The following is a 23,165-nucleotide window of genomic DNA, read 5'->3' on the forward strand; positions in this document are numbered from 1 at the left end:
AAAAAAATTCCAAAGGGCAATGGAGTGCAGCCTAATGACAGGCATGATGTGCTAGGTGGCCATGGACCTGCATCAATATTGTTTATATGGATGAGAGAGGGCATCTGGCAAGAGAGATGCTCATAAAAAAAAAAAGGGGCTACTTCTTAGCCTAACTGGTAGAGGAGATCTTAGTGTTTTATTGTCTTAGTTGGACTCATGAATGGAGTGGTTAACAGATGCCTGACTAGAACATTATCTTTATCATTTATTTGATGGTAATGCCCACCTATGTACTAGTTGCTTTCCTAACACTCAGAAGGATGGTCCCCTTTGCATTTAATATTTAGCTTGAGTTAAGGGTATAACCTACCAGGCAGTTTTTAGTTACTTTATCAACTGTGCTTTCATCTCCATTGCATTCTACATCAGCTTACTTTGCATAACTTTGCAACATAAAAAGCAGACAAAATGCTATCTGTGACACTTACTTTCTCTCTGACTGCTTCATAGTCAGGCCCAAGGCCTCCGAGCTTCACATCCAGATTCATGTAGTTTCTTGGCCTAGAAGACTAAAGACAGAATCAAATACATCTTCCTTTAACTTGGTATGGAAGGCAAAAATCTCCCTCAGTAATGCAAAAGTCTTAAAGGTGTCTTTACCCTGAGCAGGTATGTCCTACTATAAATGAAAGTGAGTAAACGTAATTTGTTTCATGTGATAATATTCCTTTAGAAATTTCCCATATTATGTGGACATTTGAATGACTAACAGGCTAAACTCCATTTGTAATTTGTAATTTACATTTCATGAGCTGGATTCTGTTAAACAGCTTAAAATGACAATGCATTTGGCAGTTATTACATTAACAGAACTTTTGAACAGAGTCTTGTAGCAAAACTACAGAAAACACCCTGCTTTTGGTGATAAAAGAGAAGTTCATATGTATCCTCCTCCTCCTGGTAACTAATTAAAGACCTTGTGCCTGGGATAGCAAATTCAGTGATAGTGGGAGAGAAGGCACAAGGTGGAGTCCTGGACCTACTGAAATCAATGGCAAGAGTCAGTGGAGTCAGGATTTCACCCAGAATGGAAGGAAGGGGAGGAAGACCTGGGGACAAAGACAGAGGCTCTAGAAGATGGTTTGGGTAGACTGAGTGTAATTCTGATCTCAGTTACACAAGTTAAATTATTCCTGATTTACACTCAAGTCATCAGTGTTGCCCCTAATTTACATTGATGTAACTGAGAAAAATCTGGCCAAGTAGCTTTAAATTAACAAACTTCTTGGAAAAAATCCCTACCAAAACAAAACCCACAGCTCATAAATCCAATCAAGAAAGTGCTCTGTTGCCAGAGACTCCCTTAATCTTATGAAAACAATCTGTAATATTTTCTAAAATGACTCCCCTTTACAATATTATATTGTGATGCATGACAATTAGACACTGTTTTCCCATGAGGCTAGTCAAATTCTTCTTGCATCTTTTGAGTGCCCTTATACATTCTCAGAAATGCCATAAGTAACACAAGAACCTTCTAATTAGGTTGACTTTGAACCCAGTTCCCAATAACTAGGGATTGCAAAGTTTACTCTTTCCCAATAATACCGCTATATGGAACCTCATTTGGCAACATGACAGTGTTGTGAGCAGCACCCCTTGACCCTTTTTAGTTGGAAGCAACCATTCACCTAAAAAGGTGAAAAATTAACAGTACTAGCATGGAACAAAACCTTTACAAGTGAATTGGCTGCAGCAGGCAAAAAGGAAGGTCATTGCTAGTGGGATCACGTACTATGTTTTTGTTGCAATGGCCACAACTGAGCCCACACAAATGCACTGCACCCATCCTCCTGCTTGGGTGCTCTTTCACTTCTCTTCTGCCCCTGTGCTGATCCCCTGTGCAAAACCCTTTTCTTGGTTGTTTGTGTGGGGAGCCAGAACTTCATCTTAATCCGTTTCTAACCATCCATTATGTTCGCTCCAGGATAAGGTGCTTTTCTGGCTTGTCTGGGGAGGGCTGGGCATTCCTGGATCTCGTTACATCTGTTCCAAAGAGATTCAATTAATGTTCATAGCTGGGCTAAATTTTAAAAGCTTGCCAATGAAAACGCTTAATAATCCAGACTCTGGCTTGCTTTATTTTCTTTCTGGCCTTCTACTGCAGTAATTCCAATAATGGAGTGGCTACAGAAATGCCAAAAGAATTTCTACTAGCAAAAAAAGTACTTTCTTCAAATGATGAACATGTTTTAAGTCAGACCCAACTGGCAAACAAATAAAATCTATATTACATTAGAAATTATATTAGACTTTTTTTTGAGTCAAGAATCCAAACTCTTTTATGGAAAAATTATATAATCGTTTTTTAAACTGAAGCTAATACAGGGAGTTAACCATTTAGCTGTATGGAATAAAGCCAGGTTTTTCTCAAGCAGCTGAAGTAATTTCCAATATATTTTCAAAGCCAAAATATGTGTGTGAATTAAATTTGACCTTGGTGTGTTTGTATGGACTTCTGTTTAATGTGAGAAGCTGGGTTGTACCGCGCGACATAAACAATCCGATTCTCCACAAAATTCTTCAGATTTGTAAGTGTGAGAGTTATTGGGGAAAAAAGGACAAAAACAATGGCTGGAACACAGGGAATGGAAAAGGAAGGAAATCTGCCCTGTAGTTACTATCTTAATCCAGCTAACCCTTCTTAGAGGCAGTCAAGCAGTAATACACGAACTGCCTCCTAGATGAAGCACATGAGTAATTATTCCAGCTTAGCTGCATTTCTCAGTGCAGACAAGCTAACTTCTTAAACATTTAATTTGTCATGGGTGTACAAGGATATCTTTATACCGTTCCATTGCATCAGTGGTAAATGGTTACAGTATGAAATTCGGACACACAGAAGAGACAAAGAGCTCAGTTTTAATAAGTGATCACAATGGGATTGTCAGTAGACCTGGAATAATGTTTATAACATTAGCTTCACAAATCCTGTAACTTTTAATGTTGTTCAGTTTGAATTCCCTTGGAAACCAAGAGATTTGATCTGACTGGCAAATGGGCATGACAAGGATAATAACTTATTCAGACTTGCGGCCTGGCTACCTGCTGTCCTATACAAATGGCTTCTTTCTCAATCATTTTACCACAGGAATAACTTAAAGGATAAACAGTTCCCCATGTGTTCTAACAGGTGACCTTCTCTGAAAAGTGGAGTGGAAAGATGCAGTGGTGAATTGCTTCAACTCCTTGGAATATAAAGTGTGGGAGTGAGTTGGTCAGATCAGCTACTAGTTATTTTCTTTTTCCAAATCTGCTTCTGCCACTGACTTGTTTGATGTTGGGCAAGTCACTTAACCTCCCAGAGAATCAATTCCCCTTCTGTAAAATGGAAATAATACCCCTTTTAAAGTGCTTTGAGATCTATGGATAATGAGCACAAAGTACTAATTTAATCAGAGGAGGAAACAGGAATATAAAATTGGTTTCTAACTCACCCATATTTTCTTACCTTCCTAGTCCCTTTTTCTTTCAGCTGTTTTTGCTTTTCCATTTGTAGCAGGTACCCTTCTGAGTTGCTGCGACTAATTTTCACTTGGCTTCCTTCACTTCTTTCTGTGTTAATTTCCGAGTCACTTTCTACCCTTGGGATTACAGGTGGAAACAAGCCAGAGAACTGCCTTTCGGCAAGGTGAGTGTCTTCCAGTTGAGAGATTTCTTGATGATGTTGTTCCATTGTCTGTATAAGTTGTGTGGTTGGAGAAGGGCCTGCTAGCGGCTTCTGAGCAGACGACTGGGATGGCCTCAATTTAAAAAAAAACAAAATGCAAGAAGGAAATTGTGTTTACTCATACCTAGATTCAAAGCCCCAATAAGCAATCTGTAAACTGAAATTGTCATTGCTAATCAAACATATTTTAAAAACCGTTAGATATTGTTTGCTGGGTACATTTTCAACTCATTGAACTACTCACTGTGACAAAGTTCCTCCTCTACCTTGGTGGGTCTTGCGCTTATTGGCGGATTTGCTCGCCTTGGAGCTTCACAGCCGCCCTCTGCTTGGCCGTTTTTCTGAACCCACAGTCCAGGTCGATGACTCCTGTGTCTGACCAGGAGTTAGGAGGATTTGGGGGGAACCTGGGCCCGCCCTCTACTCCGGGTTCCAGCCCAGGGCCCTGTGGAATGCAGCTGTCTTGAGTGCCTCCTGGAACAGCTGTGCAACAGCTACAACTCCCTGGGCTACTTCCCCATGGCCTCTTCCCAACACCTTCTTTATCCTCTCCATAGGACCTTCCTCCTGGTGTCTGATAATGCTTGTACACCTCAGTCCTCCAACAGTCCACGTTCTCACTCTCAGCTCCTAGTGCCTCTTGCCCCCAGCTCCTCACACGCACACCACAAACTGAAGTGAGCTCCTTTTAAAAACCAAGGTGCCCTGATCAGCCTGCCTTAATTGATTCTAGCAGCTTCTTGATTGGCTGCAGGTGTTCTAATCAGCCTGTCTTAATTGTCTCCAGAAGGTTCCTGATTGTTCTGGAACCTTCCCTGTTACCTTACCCAGGGAAAAGGGAACTGCTTAGCCTGGGGCTAATATATCTGCCTTCTATTACTCTCCTGTAACTATCTGGCCCGGCCCCGTCACACCACGCAAACTTTCAAAACATCAGAAGTGAACATGACCATTTGTGACTGATTCTGATCTCAGTCACACACTCATGTATACCAGGAATAACTTCATGAAGTCAACTGTGGCAAACGCTGGGCCTGATCCAAAGTTCACTGAAGTCAATGAAGAGATATCCATTGATTTCAGTGGGCTTTGGATCAGTTCTTTTACGTAGGTGAAAATCAGGCCCTTTGTGTTCATTTAAAGTAGAATTTTCATTTATTACCATCAATCCACATACAAGCTCTATACAAATAGTTTTAACCTCTCATGCCTTTTTCATGATAGTGGTGTCATATTTTATTCTTCTAAGAACTTCTGCACACAAAACCGTTGACTTTGATGGGAATTTGATAAACAGAGCAAGTGCAGGATTGGTAAAAATGCGCCCAGCTGCTTGTACCTTATATACACGAGCACCACTTCTGGTGGACCTGCAATTGGGGAAGATTGTTAAGAAGAATACCAGTGAAACAAGTGTTGAAACATGAGTGGCAGCGCACTGAACTGCATTAGAGCAATTTGGGATTTTCATTCTGCATTGCCACAAGCTGGGTTTTGGTGTAACCAAGTTGAGTACAAATAGGCTTCTCTAGACTCAGTTTATGAATGATGCAACTAAACGTTTTTTTGTTTTGCTCTTTAATGCCAGCTTTTCAGTAACCATTCTTAAGCTTGATCTTGCAGTCCTTGCATGTACAAACACACTAAGATCAATGGGAATTTCATGTGTAGGAATGGCTAGGGTATTGAAAGCTTAAAAATAGTGTTAAACTGTTTATTAAATCAAACACTAATGAACAAACTAGAAGTTAAGAATAAATTACTGTGGTTGAATGTATCAGATTTTTCTGAACACTTCCTTGGCCTTCTCTAATATGACTTCCTTGGTATCATGTACCATTATGCTAATAACATTTTGAAACATGGGTCCTTACCACAAGCTATTGGTAGCATAGTTGTTGTGATGGCTCTTGTCTATATAAAATTGCTTTCTATGATTCGGAGTTGAAACTTGGTCTTTTACTGATTCTTGAAAATTAGCATTGTAAGTAGATGCGATGCTTTTCTGGTTTAGGAGCACGTGACCCTTGGCATACCCATCAGGTGGAAGAGGCTCCAAAACATAACTATTCTGCAAATGTTGCTGATTATACGGCGGTCTGTTTCCGGGGTTGTGCTGATATTTCTTGTTTTCTTCACTAGTATATGCTGAAGATAAATTCAACCCAGTAGGGTTTTTATGCATTGTTAGTTCAAGATGGTGCCTAGATAAAGCCAAGTTTGTGGAGATTTGCTTCTGATTCCAATTTACCAAATCTGAATTATTTTGTGAAGTATTTGAGTGTGTCCCCCAATCTGCTGCTGAACTAGTCTTAATGAAAGGAGTCATTGGACCAACAAAAGGATTTGTTTGTAACCAACTATGCAGTGAACTATTGTCATCTTGTTCAAGTTCTAGCACTTCAGAAGAGTTGGAATCCATATGAAAGTTCTCAAATTCTGAAACATTGCGATGTGTGTGATGCTGAGGTCTTGGTTCTGCTAGTCTTCCTGGTGGATGCTGGACATCATTTGCTGGTAAAGATCTCTCTCTTAGCACTCGATTTAATTTTGTTCTGTCTGCCTGTGGCTGTTTATTTCGGTGATCCTAAAAAGAGTATTGTGAAACTCTGAGGTGATCATTTTGCATGCATATTAAATGATATCTTGAAGAGACAAACATACTAAACTTACACATACTTTTTGCTGCTCGAACACCTTTCATTCAGGGATTTCTCTACATCCACAAACCTTAGGCTCCAATTCAGGACATATGCTTAAATTCCATAGAAGTCAGTGGGATTTAAGCATGTACTTAAGATTAACAATATGCAGAAGTACTGTCTTGTTTTTACTTCACTATACTTGTATGTATAATAGGCCAGATCTTCAGCTACTGTAATCTGTGGCAAAGTTGTTAACAGAAAAGGAGTACTTGTGGCACCTTAGAGACTAACCAATTTTGCGAATACAGACTAACACGGCTGTTACTCTGAAAGTTGTTAACGTCACTGAAGCTACATCAATTTATATCAATCGAGGATCTGGTCCAGTGTATAATGGAGAAATTTTGGAGTCAGATTTTCTTCTGGTGTAAATTGACACACTTTCATTGACTTCAATAGAGGAGTGCCAATTTACAACAGCAGAGAATTTGGCTCTGTTTACTGGTTGTTTTGTTGCTAGATTTGGAAATGGGAGGTGGACAGAAGGCATTCACTTCTGATTTGCTATTGCTGTTTATGATTTTAATTGTAGGTCGAAGTGTCGTGGTTTTTAGTAGAAATAAATAAAAATATAGGCAGCCAATTATTTCCCTCTCCCACATGGTAAAAATTAAAATACTGTAGAAGGAGCTAGTGGCAGAGCTTTGCTCTGACAAATTATTGGTCAAAAGCTCTCCAGCCTGATGAAATAAGTATTTTCCCAGTGTGATCTATTTAGTGTAAATATGTCCTTAGATGTCTTTGGAATTGCAAGTTAAAGCTCTCTCTCTATATAGTAAGAGATTTGCCTTGAGTCATTGTCTGCATGTAGTGGTCTCAATTCAAGTTATTCATCCCTTTCCTTATTGCTAATATCCACAGCACTAGTCACAGTCTAGATTACACAAGAGCTTTTCGAAGGGTGCATTTTTTAGACTTGTTTGCAGTGGACAAAGAAACAAGTCAATATGCACAGTTTAAGTTGTTTCAGTCGTTAAACCAAGTATTCATGTGCTTGTAAATCCTGCAACATGTCATCCCAGCAACAAACAAACAAACAATTCCGGAATTTAAATTCAGCAGGACTTCTCTCACTACCCAAAGCAACGTACTTGAAATCTGGGGTTTACTTAAGATTTATCATCTTCCCAATTAAGGCACCAGGTGTTGTTCCTTTTGAGGCAAGATATGGGTTCCCTTAGAGGTAATATACAAAGCCATTCTCAGTCCATTTAATCTTCATCAGAACTGAAATCCTCCATTTCATCCTCCAGTCTCACTAGGGTTCCTTTGTTACCAACACTTGCAATCACTACAGAGCATATGCACTCAGAGTAACTGCTTAATGGTAGGTATTAAGTCCACATGTAGAGCTGAATGTTTTGGTGAAAGCTTTAGCACTGGGGAATCCTGGCTCCTGGTGCCAAGATGATAATTTGTTAGCTAGACCTCTTCCATAATGATTAGTGCTTTTACCGATGGTGCCACCTATGAAAGGGTCCCAGGTCTCAGCATGAACCAGGGACAAACTGTGATTGAGCCATTGCTTTCCCACTTAGATGGATCAAGTAGCATTGTAAAATTCTTCCTCCACTAAGAAATTTGAAATCTACAGAACATCTTTTACCATGAATAATAGCATAAACTGCTGTTTGCTCTCTTAAGGAGCACAGCTTCTTGCCTCAAATGAACAGCAGCAAATTCAAACAATCTGTTTGAGCTACCTCAGAATAAACTTAATATAGAAACTAGGGCACAGATTTTTTGAAAGGAGGCTAGGCAATTTGGATGCCAAATTCCCATTAATTTTATGGGAACTAGGTGTCCAAATCCTTTAGGAGTTGACAAAATATTCTGGGCTTAGCCTGTGATTCATAGCCCCCTGTGTGTGAGGGGAAGTGTCTGAGGAGAAGGAAAACACAAAAACAAGAAGGAGAAGAAAAGCTTGCAAGAAAAATAAGTAGATTTGTTTACACTTCTCCTTTCGTAGTCACATAGACCCAGTTGGCCACTATCCTATGAGCCATCTGCAGAGCAATTTCTGCAATATCAGGATATCTTGTCACAATGTTTGATTTTACCTGTGTAGATGGGACATACCCATGTTATAACTATCTTAAACATACGAAAGATCTGTAAAAGCAGGTGGAAATGGACATGTAAAGACCAGGAGAGCCTGATCTTCCACTCAGTTACATCAGTTTTACACCAGCATAACTCGGTCAGCTTCAAGTGGCATTACCTTGGCACACAGTCCAATATTCTAGCACTTAATGCTTCCTCTTAGACTGGTTTCAACACCAAGAAGCAGATATAAACAGTGGAATGAGCAGAGCTGGAGCTGGTGCAGGGTCTCTATCTGGTGACATGTGCCAGCTGCCAAGGAAATGCTTGGGAACCTCTCTCCAAAGTGACAGAAGCGCCTCACTGGGGAATGCTGTAGCCTGGAACATGCAATGAATGGAGAAAAGCCCAGCTTTCCTATGGAAAAATATCTCCAGAGGGGACTGTTGATCTCCTGCATCACACAGGCTGGGAAGTCTCACCCACTAGCTCCTGCATCCACCTCACTGGCTACTGGCTGAGCTGGACCAGATCTTTCAAAAAAGATGTCCAGTCTCAACTTGAAGATTTCAAATCATGGAAAACTCCAGACCCTCCCCTCCACCTTTACCATGGCATTGCCTTGCTCTTGCCTCAAGCCAGAACTTCACACAGCATCTGACAAAACATGAACATGTTCCTGGAACATCTTGGTTTTTATAAGGTCAGTAAGAGATTTGATTCCAGGTTCAATTTAGCGGAGAACGGCACAATGAAAACCAATGACTGGAAGTTAAAGCCCAAAAAATTCAAGAGAGAAATAGAGCACAATTTAACAGTGAACATGAATAACCACTGGAACAAACTATCAAGGGAAGTACTGAATTCTCCATCTCTTAATTTTTCAACTTGAGACTGGATCTCTTTATGGACAACATGCATCGGTGAAAAACAGGCTGTTGGACTCAGTATGGGGGTGGATGTGTGGAATTCTGTGGCCTGTCTAGATAATCTAATGGTCTCTTCTGGCCTTAAAAACCTATGAAACATGGCGTAAAACTGGCACAGTGAGTGGAGAATTAGGCCACAGGGCTTTAGCACAGTACCATAAGACTGCTGCAGACTTGGTTTTGTCCCATCTACACAACAAGCGGTCAGTTCCATGGCAGAAATTGCTGCATAAGAAGGTCCTTCAGTTGCTGGTCCCTATTGTTTTGTCTCCAGCACCTCTTGAGAAAGTCACTGCTACACTGCTTCTAAATTCCCAAATAGAGACCTTCATTAACAAAATTAAGATTGTTTTTACAAGTGGGGAAAATTTTACCAACTGGGAAAAAACAAGATTGTTACAGAACTCAATCAAACGCAAATGGGAATTCTCAGCTAAGATTATCAATGAACATTAACACTTACCTTATACTCTGGTTATTATTTTTAGACTCTAAACTAACAATACAGTCTGCCCTGATAAGAAATAGGACATAACCTTGATGGCCCAGGAGCTGACCAATGAGTGAATTGTGATTTGAGTCCTTGGTTTCCCTCTTATTCCAACAGGGAAGTGATCTCTGCCAACCCTTAACTAGGGACAGATTTCTTTCCCCTTCTACTCTGTTTTAGGACTGCTTAACTCTTGTTTCTTTTTACTGCATGTTTATTTTCTTTAGGAGAACAATTTTCTGCTGATATAGAGAATCAAGTGCTGTTGGCCTTATATCTGTTTGAGACTATTTTTGGTCTTATTCAGAGCATAATCTGTTTATTCTTGCCCTAAACTGACTATTCCATTCCTTATTTATGCCTAATTAAATATCTTTCAAATACTGTACTCCACTTACAATCTTCCGCATTAAAGCTGCATTGCTCTTTATTCTAAGAGCAAAGGAACAAAATGAATCTCTTGATCCTTACAGTCTCCCAATTTCCTTCACCACTATAGTCTGAGCAGCAAACTAAATTAATTATTGATGCTACCATAAATAGTTTTCACATCTGTTCTAGCTGGATTCTACTTTCTCAGGTGCTTCTAAAGTGCATATGTCTTTGTCAGTGATGAAACCTCGTCTACTCTGGCCTTATTCCAAGAGGTAATTATTTCACTGCATTAGTGTGAAAGGCAGTCAGCCATCTACTAGATTTATCAATTTTAGGTAACTACCTAGCTTGACAGACCCTAAGGTGCATCTCCCTCCACCTGTAAACATTTTCTGTCTTAAAACATCGCCTTGATAGAGATCAGCACCCTCCCACCCCAAAGAACACAGAATGCAACAATGAAATTAAGAAGCCCTGGTAACTCACCAAAAACAGTGAGCACTGCATGTATTAGTTTTATGGGCCAGTAGCACCATATAATCCTAAAGAGACTTGACCTTTTAAATCTAGGATTCCTTGAAAATTGGAGGTATAATGTGGATTTAATCCATCATATGGATCGAGCAGCATAGTTTTTGTGCTTTCATAACTATCTTTCCAGCTCTATAAATCCCCCAGCTACCTATCTAGTTGGACAGTCAGTAGGTAGTCATGGGATTTACAGAGTAGGATAGATAGTTATGAAAGCAGATACTATATGCTACTTAATCATAGAAATGTAGGTCTGGAAAGGACCTCAAGAGGTCATCTAGTCCATTTCCTCCATGCTTAATGTATGTGATGGATTTTAGTGCACAAGATTTGTGGACTAAAAAGATATTTCGGTGTATTCTCGATAGCCTATTTTACTTTGGTAACTACTAATTTCTTTTGACATTGTATTAGAAAGCTATAATATTAAAACCACCTACCTATCTATTTCTCTTGCAAAAATATGGTCTATTAGTTAGAGCGTAGCGCTGGGAGCCAGGATTCCTAACACGTTATGTGGCCTTGGGCGAAAAACTTAATGTCTCTCTACACTTGGGTTTGTCCATCAGTAAAATGATTAATGCATTTACAAAGGTTTGAGGCATAACTGATGTGCAGTTTAGCACACTTCATGTGCAGTGTAAATGATTAACAGCAATGCTTTGAGAGCCTCAGATGAAAACCATTAAAAGAATTTCAAAATAGTAAGAAATATTAAGAAACAAATGTAACAAATCTGCCACAAGTTAAATTTAGAGGAGAAAAAAAATCAAGAACATGATTGTTTGTATTATAGATTCCAAAAACCACATTCATATGCCATCAGAAAGGAACCTTTAGTTGGTGTGACCTCTGGAGCCATTTGTCTTCAGGATCCATGCTGTGAAAGTCAATGGCATTCTGAATAAGCCTCTCATCAGCAGTTTTAACATCTGAAACCTAAAGAAGAAAAACCTGTATTAAGAGCCACAGTGGGTACACTGCGGTAGTTCAGTGGGTCCAGGAACAGCATAAAAGATCTATGGATGGGGTTGGGTGGGGAAAACAAGCAACAATCTGTATGCTAGTACAGATAAGCAGTAAAATGCAGCATTACATTATTCATGGCAGGACAAAGATGGGGCCAAATAGGAACATAGGCAAAGGGAGTGCACAAACAAACAATTGAGTATTATTAGAGACCATGGTAGCGTGTCCATTAATAAGAGAGGTTGTGGATGACATTCTGAGCACTTTCAGAGAGAATGAAAGTTGCATACCGTAGGGACTCCTACTCATGGCAGAAGCTAAATGATGACCAAGCTGCCCACTATACGTAAGGTAGAGGTAAGCAGACTACACATCCACCACTGCCATGCAGACAATGACCACTGCACTAGAAGAGTCATGAGAGGACATACACCATAGCAAAGCCTAGACCAATGAAGTTACTCATCCAGTACAGAAAGCACTATATATCAAAACTATGTGGGTAGAAAAGTAATGGGAGTAGCCACAGAGCACAAATAAAACTTCCACCACTTATAGCCAGGCAGTAACAGTAATCAGCCGGTAGTAGGCAGCAAACCACTTAGATGCAAATCGTCGTCTTCATGAGCAAAAGCATAGAACATAAACATCCCCCATAACAGTGGGCACAGTAGGTGCACATGGGAAATCAGACCTGAGGAGTTATTCAGGGGTGATCATAGTCTACTATAGATTTTAAGGCCACTATCAATATGGCCACATCAACCAGCAAAAATGCTATGGCCAGAATTTTTAGAAGGGCTCAGTACCCAAAACTGAGGCAAGATTTTCAAAGAATGCATCCAGATTGTCAAAGCAGGCAACAGGTGGAGAATAAGAAGCTATACAGGCCTGCCTGTCTGCACATAGTATAGCAGGAATCAGAGAAAGATCGACAGCTGAAGCAAGTATTAAGTGCGAGAGATAAGTAGCAGCCCCCATTAAGCACTGCAGAACTACAAGCCAAGTAACAGGCTCAGCCAAATATGTGATACAAAACTTGTATAGCAGGCAAACTACATAGAGCATGCCAAAGCATGCTCATCATGGTGCTGTTAAGGGTGCCATAAAAAGGAAATGAGACGTTTCAACAGTTAAGCTTTTTCTGACTGGAAAATGGAGTCAATGAAAATTTTCCAACCAGCTCTAACTGCTGTCTCCTATAAGAGGAAAACAGATGCTATGGCCAACACCAGGGTAACCGTGAGGTGCTAGCAAGGTGCCATTGCAGTATCATATTGGAAATGCACAGAGTGTGAGCTGGGAGCAATCCAGGCAACAGAACGAAACACATACCATATTAAAACAACTGATCTTGTCTGTCTCCTATTACCTTTCTTTCTGCCTCTTTACTTCTAGATATTGTCCTGGTTTGCTTTTACACAATGCTTTTGCCATGATCCATAGCTAAATATGACAGTACAGTACAGTACCCAAATAAGCGGACAATTAGCCAGTCCATCCATTGTTGTGACAACATACCCGGCTGCTCTACTAAGCCATTGCCTGCAGTAAGGATAACTAAGCACCACTGACGAGTGGGTATGGCTAATTTGGGAAAGGCCACGGGGAGAAGATGTCTGTGACCGGTGGAACTACTAACTGTGCAAACTTGAGCTCAGATCATCAATGACTGTCTCTTTTCCACACAACCAATCAGCATCCTAGCTGGTAGAAGAGCACAGATAGCAGTAGTGGCTGGGGCGCTTATAACAGCATGGCAATCCAAAGAGCATACTTAAGGGACAACTACACCAAGCTTGTTCAGGGTCCACCTGGAGTAGGCCATCTGGATTACACTGGAGCTGCCTAAGACCAATGACCCAACAGTGAAGTGAGTACTAGATATCCACAAACTGAGTACACAGGGCAAATCACTTGAAATTAGGAAGCATTCATATGGGTGGTGTTCTCAGGTAAAATACCCAACTGTTATATCAGGGTGCTGTGTACAAGTGAAATGCCTAGTTTAATGCTCTGGACTTAAATCTAAACCACGCACACACATGCGCTTCGGAAAGACTATGCAGTTCCCACAGATTGCAGAAGAATGCACAGCAGACACTTAGCACCTGAGGAAGCTCCATGAGTCAAGCTACAGTTTCTTAAGAACTGCATACTGACTTATTGCCATCAGGCCAGCCTCTCTCTGGACTAGCAGCAAGTGCTTTGTATCCCACCAATGATCCACAGAGCACAGTATGAGAACCACTGACTCAGGTAATATGCTGTAACCAGGTCTATGCAGGTACCTGCCTCAGCTAGTATGAACAGGAATGAGTTAACAGTAGTGGGGTTGGCTCTTATTGCTGATATTTCAGGTGAGGCATATTGCTGCAAATGGTAATGAAAGAATCTACCAGCTCTCCTTACAGGAAAGAAATTAACAAATTAGGAAGACTCTTCATAGGTTTCCTTCTCCACAGCAGACAGAGGAACACAGCTGTTTCATTGGTAAGATGTTTTTGGTGGAACCCACTGACTCACTGCATTGACAGTTTACTGGGCAGGTAAAGCATACTTCTACATTATCTCTTTGAAAGAGGAACCGGACACAACCTCTGCCAGCATTTTTTTGTGAACTATTCTATTAATACCAATCAAATTGAGAAAATGATCAAATGAAATTGCATTTTGAGCATCATAAGCTGTGTAATGTCTATTCTGTTAAATTGAGGCCCATAATTGCTTCTCTACTGAAAAGATACAACAAAGACAGCAATCATGGCATGTCATTATCCCAGACTAGAAAACCGGCCTTTGCAGTGAGGACTTCAAAGGCTTGTGGTTCTCGAATTGCATTTGGCTGCTATTGTTGAAGCGCAGGCAATCTTGATTAGGTGTTTACACTGAAGTAAGGCGCAGTGCACAGAGAGTCTGAGTGCCTTGGTCTAGAGCCATTAAAAAATTGTACATTATGTTCCTCGCTTTGAAGTAAGAGGTTTCTAGGGAGGAAAGCAACTCATATTGAGTACAGCTGAGCTAGATTGGGCAGCTACTTCTCTCTCTCAAAGAAACCCATCATCAGGTTCTTAGAGAATCAGGCAGCGCTGCAAAAAAGTTGATGCTTTATAAAATGCTATATGAATTAAGGAACATACATATCAGCCCATACACACGCATTTGTAGTATGTTTGGGTGTGTATATATAGCCCACAGATCTAATGGGCTGTGAATCTTACAGTAACTTGGAAAAAGGATCCTTCCGTATCAAACATTCAAATATCTTACTCCATAGTAAGTTTTTACAGAGATGATTTAGTAAAATTACATGAAAAGCACTCTGTATTTTAATGCAACATTTTATACCCACTATACCTCACTGTTAACTGTGTTGCTAACAATTATGACAGTTCTAACTTGCTGAAAAGTGGAAAATGATCCAGTTTATAAAGACAACATCCAAAGCATGTATTCTGGATGCTGACACAGATATCCGAGATGCTATTTTTTGTATACTTCTCATCATTCTCTAATGTCTATTATCCATTTCTTAACTATTCTCATTTAGTCACTTCAGTTAACTGATTAACTTACCTGCCTTGACTGTTCAATTCAGTTTCAAGAACTTTAAGATGAATTATGTTTCAGAGATCAGGTTTCAGAGTGGTAGCTGTGTTAGTCTGTATCAGCAAAAAGAACTAGGAGTACTTGTGGCACCTTAGAGACTAACAAATTTATTTGGGCATAAGCTTTTGTGGGCTAAACCCCCCTCATCAGATGCATGCAGCGGAATATACAGTAGGAAGATTATATATATACTGAGAACATGAAAAAATGGGGGTTGCCATACCAACTCTAACGAGAGTAATCAATTAAGGTGGTATGCCAACATTTTTATGGCTGATTTAGAACAACGCTTCCTCAGCTCTCGTCCCCTAAAGCCCCTACTCTACTTGCGCTATATTGATGACATCTTCATCATCTGGACCCATGGAAAAGAAGCCCTTGAGGAATTCCACCATGATTTCAACAATTTCCATCCCACCACCAACCTCAGCCTGGTCCAGTCCACACAAGAGATCCACTTCCTGGACACTACAGTGCTAATAAACAATGGTCACATAAACACCACCCTATACCGGAAACCTACTGACCGCTATTCCTACCTGCATGCCTCCAGCTTTCACCCTGACCACACCACACGATCCATCGTCTACAGCCAAGCTCTGCGATACAACCGCATTTGCTCCAACCCCTCAGACAGAGACAAACACCTACAAGATCTCTGTCAAGCTTTCTTACAACTACAATACCCACCTGCAGAAGTAAAGAAACAGATAGAGCCAGAAGAGTTCCCAGAAGTTACCTACTACAGGACAGGCCTAACAAAGAAAATAACAGAACGCCACTAGCCGTCACCTTCAGCCCCCAACTAAAACCCCTCCAACGCATTATTAAGGATCTACAACCTATCCTAAAGGATGACCCAACACTCTCACAAATCTTGGGAGACAGGCCAGTCCTTGCCTACAGACAGCCCCGCAACCTGAAGCAAATACTCACCAACAACCACATACCACACAACAGAACCACTAACCCAGGAACTTATCCTTGCAACAAAGCCCGTTGCCAATTGTGCCCACATATCTATTCGGGGACACCATCACAGGGCCTAATAACATCAGCCACACTATCAGAGGCTTGTTCACCTGCACATCCACCAATGTGATATATGCCATCATGTGCCAGCAATGCCCCTCTGCCATGTACATTGGTCAAACTGGACAGTCTCTACATAAAAGAATAAATGGACACAAATCAGATGTCAAGAATTATAACATTCATAAACCAGTCGGAGAACACTTCAATCTCTCTGGTCACGCAATCACAGACATGAAGGTCGCTATCTTAAAACAAAAAAACTTCAAATCCAGACTCCAGCGAGAAACTGCTGAATTGGAATTCATTTGCAAATTGGATACTATTAATTTAGGCTTAAATAGAGACTGGGAGTGGCTAAGTCATTATGCAAGGTAGCCTGTTTCCTCTTGTTTTTTCCAACCCCCCCCCCCCCAGATGTTCTGGTTTAACTTGGATTTAAACTTGAAGAGTGGTCAGTTTGGATGAGCTACTACCAGCAGGAGAGTGAGTTTGTGTGTGTATGGGGGTGGGGGGGATGTGAGAGAACCTGGATTTGTGCAGGAAATACCCCAACTTGATTGTCATGCACATTGTGTAAAGAGTTGTCACTTTGGATGGGCTATCACCAGCAGGAGAGTGAATTTGTGTGGGGGGGTGGAGGGTGAGAAAACCTGGATTTGTGCTGGAAATGGCCCACCTGATGATCACTTTAGATAAGCTATTACCAGCAGGACAGTGGGGTGGGAGGAGGTATTGTTTCATATTCTCTGTGTATATATAAAGTCTGCTGCAGTTTCCACGATATGCATCTGATGAAGTGAGCTGTAGCTCACGAAAGCTTATGCTCTAATAAATTGGTTAGTCTCTAAGGTGCCACAAGTATTCCTTTTCTTTTTGCAATTAAGGTGGGCTATTATCAGCAGGAGGAAAAAAAATTTGTAGTGATAATCAGGATGGCCCATTTCAAACAGTTGACAAGAAGGTGTGAGTAACAATAGGGGAAAAATTAGCATGAGGAAATAGTTTTTAGTTTGTGTAATGACTCATCCACTCCCAGTCTTTATTTAAGCCTAATTTAATGGTGTCCCATTTGCAAATTAATTCCAGTTCTGCAGTTTCTCACTGGAGTCTATTTTTGAAGTTTTGTTGTTGAAGAATTGCGACTTTTAGGTCTGAAATTGAGTGTCCAGAGAGGTTGAAGTGTTCTCCGACTGGTTTTTGAATGTTATAATTCTTGACGTCTGATTTGTGTCCATTTATTCTTTTGCGTACAGACTGTCTGGTTTGGCCAATGTACATGGCAGAGGGGCATTGCTGACACACGATGGCATACATCACATTGGTAGATGTGCAGGGGAATGAGCCGCTGATGGTGTGGCTGATGTGATTAGGTCCTAGGATGATTTCCCTTGAATAGATATGTGGACAGAGTTGGCAACGGGCTTTGTTGCAAGGATAGGTTCCTGGGTTAGTGTTTTTGTTGTGTGGTGTGTGGTTGCTGGGGAGTATTTTCTTCAGGTTGTGGGTCTGTCTGTAAGGGAGGACTGGCCTACCTCCCAAGGTCTATGAGAGTGAGGGATCGTCCTTCAGGATAGGTTGTAGATTCTTGATGATGTGCTGGAGAGGTTTTAGTTGGGGGCTGAAGGTGATGGCTAGTGGCGTTCTGTTACTTACTTTGTTGGGCCTGTCCTGTAGTAGGTGACTTCTGGGTACTCTTCTGGCTCTGTCAATCTGTTTCTTCACTACAGCAGGTGGGTATTGTAGTTTTTAGAATGCTTGATAGAGATCTTGTAGGTGTTTCAGAGAGGCACCTCTGATTCCTAGCCTGCTGACAATATTGATACTTATATTAAGGGCCTTATCATCTGTGGCTTTGGGCCCAATGTACACCACAGTAAATAAAGAGTAACTCCACTGTAGTCAACGTAGTTACGCTGTCGTAAAACAGGCATAAGTGAAGACCGAATCAAGGTTTTTGTTCCTTCTGTTATAAAAATAGACCTTAACTCACACGAACAATCTAACCAGTGGTTTTTCCCTTTTTTTTCCAGGGGTTTCCTTCCCATTGTTTTCAACCCTTCAAAGGCTCTGAGGTACAGCAAGGATGGCTGGATGCTACTCCTTTAGAGAATGTTAGACTTGTTCATTTATTTAGCCAGTGACGATCCACTGGAAAGTTATATGGCCCTCCCAGCTTGGCTAGAAATCATTGTAATTCATAATGGCTAATTCTCCTTCCACCTATTCTGAAATCTAAGATAATGAAAATCAGTATCTCTGCATCATCTCTTTGACCTTAAAACCACAAATGTACCTGAGTAGATATCTGATTATCTAAACTTTTAACTCCAGACTAAAACACAAAACAAAACTTGACACAAACTCCAGTCATTCAGTTCAAAGAGAGAATTTTTGAATCACTACCTCAGCTCAGATACATCAATACATTCTCATCCAGTACTTTTCAATCTACTGATCAACCTGAAGGGGTCTATCTTTTCCGCTCCTGATACTCCACTCTCTTCATCTCACATCCCCATAATAACCACACAAGCAGTGTTTAGGTTGCACACTCACCAGGGCAAGGGCTGTTTGGAAAGCCCCAGGCACATTTTGGACATTGCTGTTATAAAAACAACAACATTCCTTAAACTGACATGGCCTCACAAACTCAATCCATCTGGGATTCATTATTTTGACATTTTTGGACCTTTTGTTTTTCAGGTGGATGTGTTTTGCAGAACAGACTTTTTCTCTCTCTTGTTTTTTCCTGCATTTTAGGGTACTCAGTGATATTGTAAGGCACACAAAATGCCAGTTTCTGCTTTGTCACAACCATGTAAATCCAGAGTAATTCCACGGAATCACAATTTTAACTGTGGACAGAGCCTGGCCCACAATGTCTTGTCCCAAAAGTGGATATTTTTAACTACCTCTATCTTTCTAGTCCATGTATGTCCTAAAGAAAACGCCTAACATGACAATAAATAAAAGAATGATGACTGCTCATTAGCCTAATCATGGTGGGCACATTTACTTTGTGCCTACCTTGTTATCCCTAATCTGTTATTTAGGGGCTCCAATTCTGCACTGTATTGCTCATGCATGGAGCGCGACTAAAGTCAAAGGGAGTCTGCATAGGCACATGGCTCTGTACACATGTGGGCACACACACACGTTATTGCAGGATCAGGGCTTTAGATTGTAAACTCTTTGACATAACAAGACATAGTCCCTGCACCAATGTTCAGCCACTAGTATAATTAAATCCCAATCCCTGATTAGGACCTCCAGGTGCAACCACGATAACAACACTACTACTTACTACTAATATGTAATGCTAGGCATAGCCTACAAATATATTTTCAGAATCCCAAAATGGGAGATAAAAGATCAACATAACCTTTAATTAGCCTTAATCTAAATTAATAATTTTTGCCATCAACTGAATTATAGATGGAAAAACAAGTGCTCTTAATATCTCTTCTAGCAAAGAGCTTGTCCACTATTCCACTGTTGTAATACATTCAGCAGGTGCCCTCTAGTGTTTTCATCAGCTGTTCATTAGCCTCTTAGAACAGTACATAATTTACTATGGAAGGTCTCACTAGCCAGCTTTGTCAGAGAAATCTGTGGTATAACTCAACAGTGTAACTTTTTATGTTGTAACTTCCATTTTCGCATTAATCTATGCAGTGTAGTTGTAGCCGTGTCTGACCCAGGACATTAGAGAGACAAGGTGGGTGAGGTAATATCTTTTACTAGCTTTGTGTGGCTTTCAAGCTTGTCTCTCTCACCAACAGAAGTTGGTCCAATAAAAGATATTCCCTCACCCACCTTATCTTGCTAATCGTCACATTATGTAACATATGGATAGTGCTGTATTGCATTGTAGTCCAGTACGTTTAACCAACATTTTCAAAAGTATCCCCTAATGTTGGCTGTTTCAATTTTGAGAACAGAACTTGAGAAAACTAGGCCCTTCATTTCTAAGGGATTGGAGTACCAGCAGCTTCCAATGATTTAAAATAGAATTGTAAATGCTCAGGAAACCTGAAAATCAAGCTTGAGTTGTCTGTTTGGACACAAAAAGAAAAGGAGTACTTGTGGCACCTTAGAGACTAACCAATTTATTTGAGCATAAGCTATTCGTAAGCATGTAGCTCACGAAAGCTTATGCTCAAATAAATTGGTTAGTCTCTAAGGTGCCACAAGTCCTCCTTTTCTTTTTGCGAATACAGACTAACACGGCTGTTACTCTGAAACCTGTTTAGACTCACAAAATCTGGCCCCTCCACAGTTAGCAGATACTCTTGGAAAAATGTGGGCCTAAATGTCACTGAGTAAATGTGTGAATGCATCCACCCAGACTGCACCGTATCTATATTGTATGCAGCTTGAAAAATCAGAGAAAAGGATATAAATTGTATTTTTATTGTGATCAGAGCAATTGGAAAGTTGCAAATGCAAACTTTTTATACTGTTAATGGGATCAGTTTTTTTGATTCTCTCAAAACTATTGTATTATCAGCGTTCTACCATTAGGAGTCATTTTTCTTTCATGCTGCAACACTGCTGTTGTCCACCCATAAGGAGACAAGTGCATACATTATTAGAAGAGCACGCAATGGACAAAATCAGGTAAGCTAAGCCAAACATCTCCAGTGCAGAACAAAATGTATCAATTAATAAGATGTGATGAAGAATCGAATCAAGTAAGATGGATAACTTTATCACTTTATTACCAAGCAAAATCAAGAGTTATAAAAAATAAATTTCAACATTTTGCATGAAGCTTACAAATAGTTCTGGGCTCATTACCCAAGAGACCACCTCTCCCCTTCTGTTCTGTCAGAACAGTTGAGATTCTCCAGGGCAATGCGGTCACTGGTCCCCGGAACTTGCTTTTCAAGACTGACCGAAGGGCATTCTCAGCTGACAGCCCTTGCTACTGGGACCTTGCTCCCAAGACATATAATCCTGAGTCTGGTAACCATCAAAGAACAGGCTTTTAGCTAATGTACCTAATGTAATCAATTAGCATTGGCACAAAACATTTTTTTGTCCAAATCAGGGCATGGATTTGAGTCCTCCATTGGGATGTCTCTAAAATTCAAGTCCTGCCCTCTGCTGCATAGATGAGCTTGGAGAAAATGGCATGAGCAACCTCTTTCCTACCTACTGTTCAACTGAATACTAAGAGTGAGGCGTGGCTTCTGCACCAACAGCAGGTGACATAGCCAGCTTTCTAGAAGTCATAGCACAACTGGGGGCCATTGAAAAGCTACAGCTGGGAATATGAACACCACAGAACACTATCATCCTATCAAGGGCAAGGAAGATACACAGCCCAAATGGTTTCTTCCATCAGTTGTGCTATGGAGTATCATGTGATTGACAGAAAATCCAGGAATCACTCTGCAAAACCAAGAGATTTAGTAGGTGTGCCCCTTTAATCAGTGGCCCATCCATTTAGTTCATAACCTGTCAGGAGATGTTCTAAATACAGTGCATTACCCACCTGCCCTTGATGAACTTCCTCTCGCTTTCTACTGTGCCAATGAAGATAAGAATCCTGTTTCTGTGTAGCTAATCCCAAAGTAAGTTTATTTTTTTCCACAAAGTCTTTTTTTGCTCTCTGTTGCTGAACTTCTACAGATCGAGGAGAAAAAACATCACTGTATGTACTGGAACTGTGTTTGTATTGACAATCATCTGCTGATAGGTCTCCTTTTGTATGCAATCTAAAAGGTGCACTGCTTATCCCAACAGGTTGATCATCAAGGCTTAACAATTCTGTATCAAATGCAGAAGATACATTCAGTCTTTCTACCAGCTGGTTATTTTCCTCTAAGATGTGCTTGGAAGGGAAGTAAAATGAGTCCTGAGAGGAACCCTGTGGGATTTTCTCAGCAACGCGGTGTCTTCTATTCACTTCAGAAAATTTTGGTTCCTCTTTATTGCTCTTCCAGTTGGGATTGTATCTTAGGTTACAGTATCTGTCTGTAGGTTGCTGCTTGCTATGAAAACCAGCAAAGAAATATTAACATTTTAAAAAGAGAAACACCATTCAACACTTTGAATAAGTTATATCTAACCAATTTAATATTCCGGCCTTTGCCCACACTTGTGTATACCCTGACACATGTGAGAAGTTCTACTGAGTTTAATGAGACCATTTGTGTGTAAAGTTTCTCATGTATGAGACCATTTTTAGGATTAGGGCTCCAATAGTTACACTGAACATGAGCAAAAGATCCACGAAGAGCACCTTCTTAATCTTTAATTTTAATTGGCATTAAGTGCTAATTAGGCTTAAAACTATCAAATCTGACCAAGGAATACAACATTTTCCTAATATAAATTCATCATGGCACTTACAGGGGGGAGAGGGGAGGGGGAGGAACACCCAGAAAACGCAATTATAAAAATGCAACAACTACCTTTTTCAACTGTCCGGTAAAATTTCATTTAAGAGGGAATAAATTATAAAAGGCCATCATTACGGTTTATCTTCCACACAAAATTCCAGTCACTCCCCAGAGACTCTGCTCTCTGAGGAAAAGTGATATTCCAATTAACATTGGTCCCTCATGAGTACTGGTTACCTAAGAGGGAACAGCCAATAGATTTTTATGGTATTATCTCCATTCATTGCCATGCAATGCCAAGATATGTCCTTCGCTATTTTAATAGAGCTTTCCCAAAAGTCTTCTGTGTAGAATACAGATTGTAGCTGAGATGAAAGAGGAACACAACTATGTCATGCATCCATGTGAAAAAGCCCC

The 23,165-nt window shown here is 40.5% G+C and overlaps 1 protein-coding gene across 6 annotated transcripts in view; it reads right to left on the reverse strand.

Annotated features, from left to right (window-relative positions):
- JHY (junctional cadherin complex regulator) overlaps nucleotides 1–23,165 on the reverse strand; it is a 35,063-nt gene that overhangs the window by 5,747 nt on the left and 6,151 nt on the right. For 3 of the 6 annotated variants that reach the window (XM_073320903.1, XM_073320899.1, XM_073320900.1), the window contains exons 3-7: nucleotides 21,899–22,397; nucleotides 11,620–11,724; nucleotides 5,587–6,299; nucleotides 3,494–3,785; nucleotides 471–551 (exon numbers count right to left, since the gene is read on the reverse strand). In XM_073320903.1, the coding sequence (XP_073177004.1) occupies nucleotides 471–551; nucleotides 3,494–3,785; nucleotides 5,587–6,299; nucleotides 11,620–11,724; nucleotides 21,899–22,397 (1,690 nt within the window). Of the gene's footprint in view, nucleotides 1–470; nucleotides 552–3,479; nucleotides 3,786–5,586; nucleotides 6,300–11,619; nucleotides 11,725–21,898; nucleotides 22,398–23,165 lie in introns of all 6 variants that reach the window. The other 3 variants (XR_012155921.1, XR_012155920.1, XM_073320902.1) reach the window with 2 other exon arrangements.

Source organism: Lepidochelys kempii, chromosome 22 (genome assembly GCF_965140265.1).
Source record: "Lepidochelys kempii isolate rLepKem1 chromosome 22, rLepKem1.hap2, whole genome shotgun sequence".
Classification (NCBI taxonomy): Eukaryota; Metazoa; Chordata; order Testudines; family Cheloniidae; genus Lepidochelys; species Lepidochelys kempii.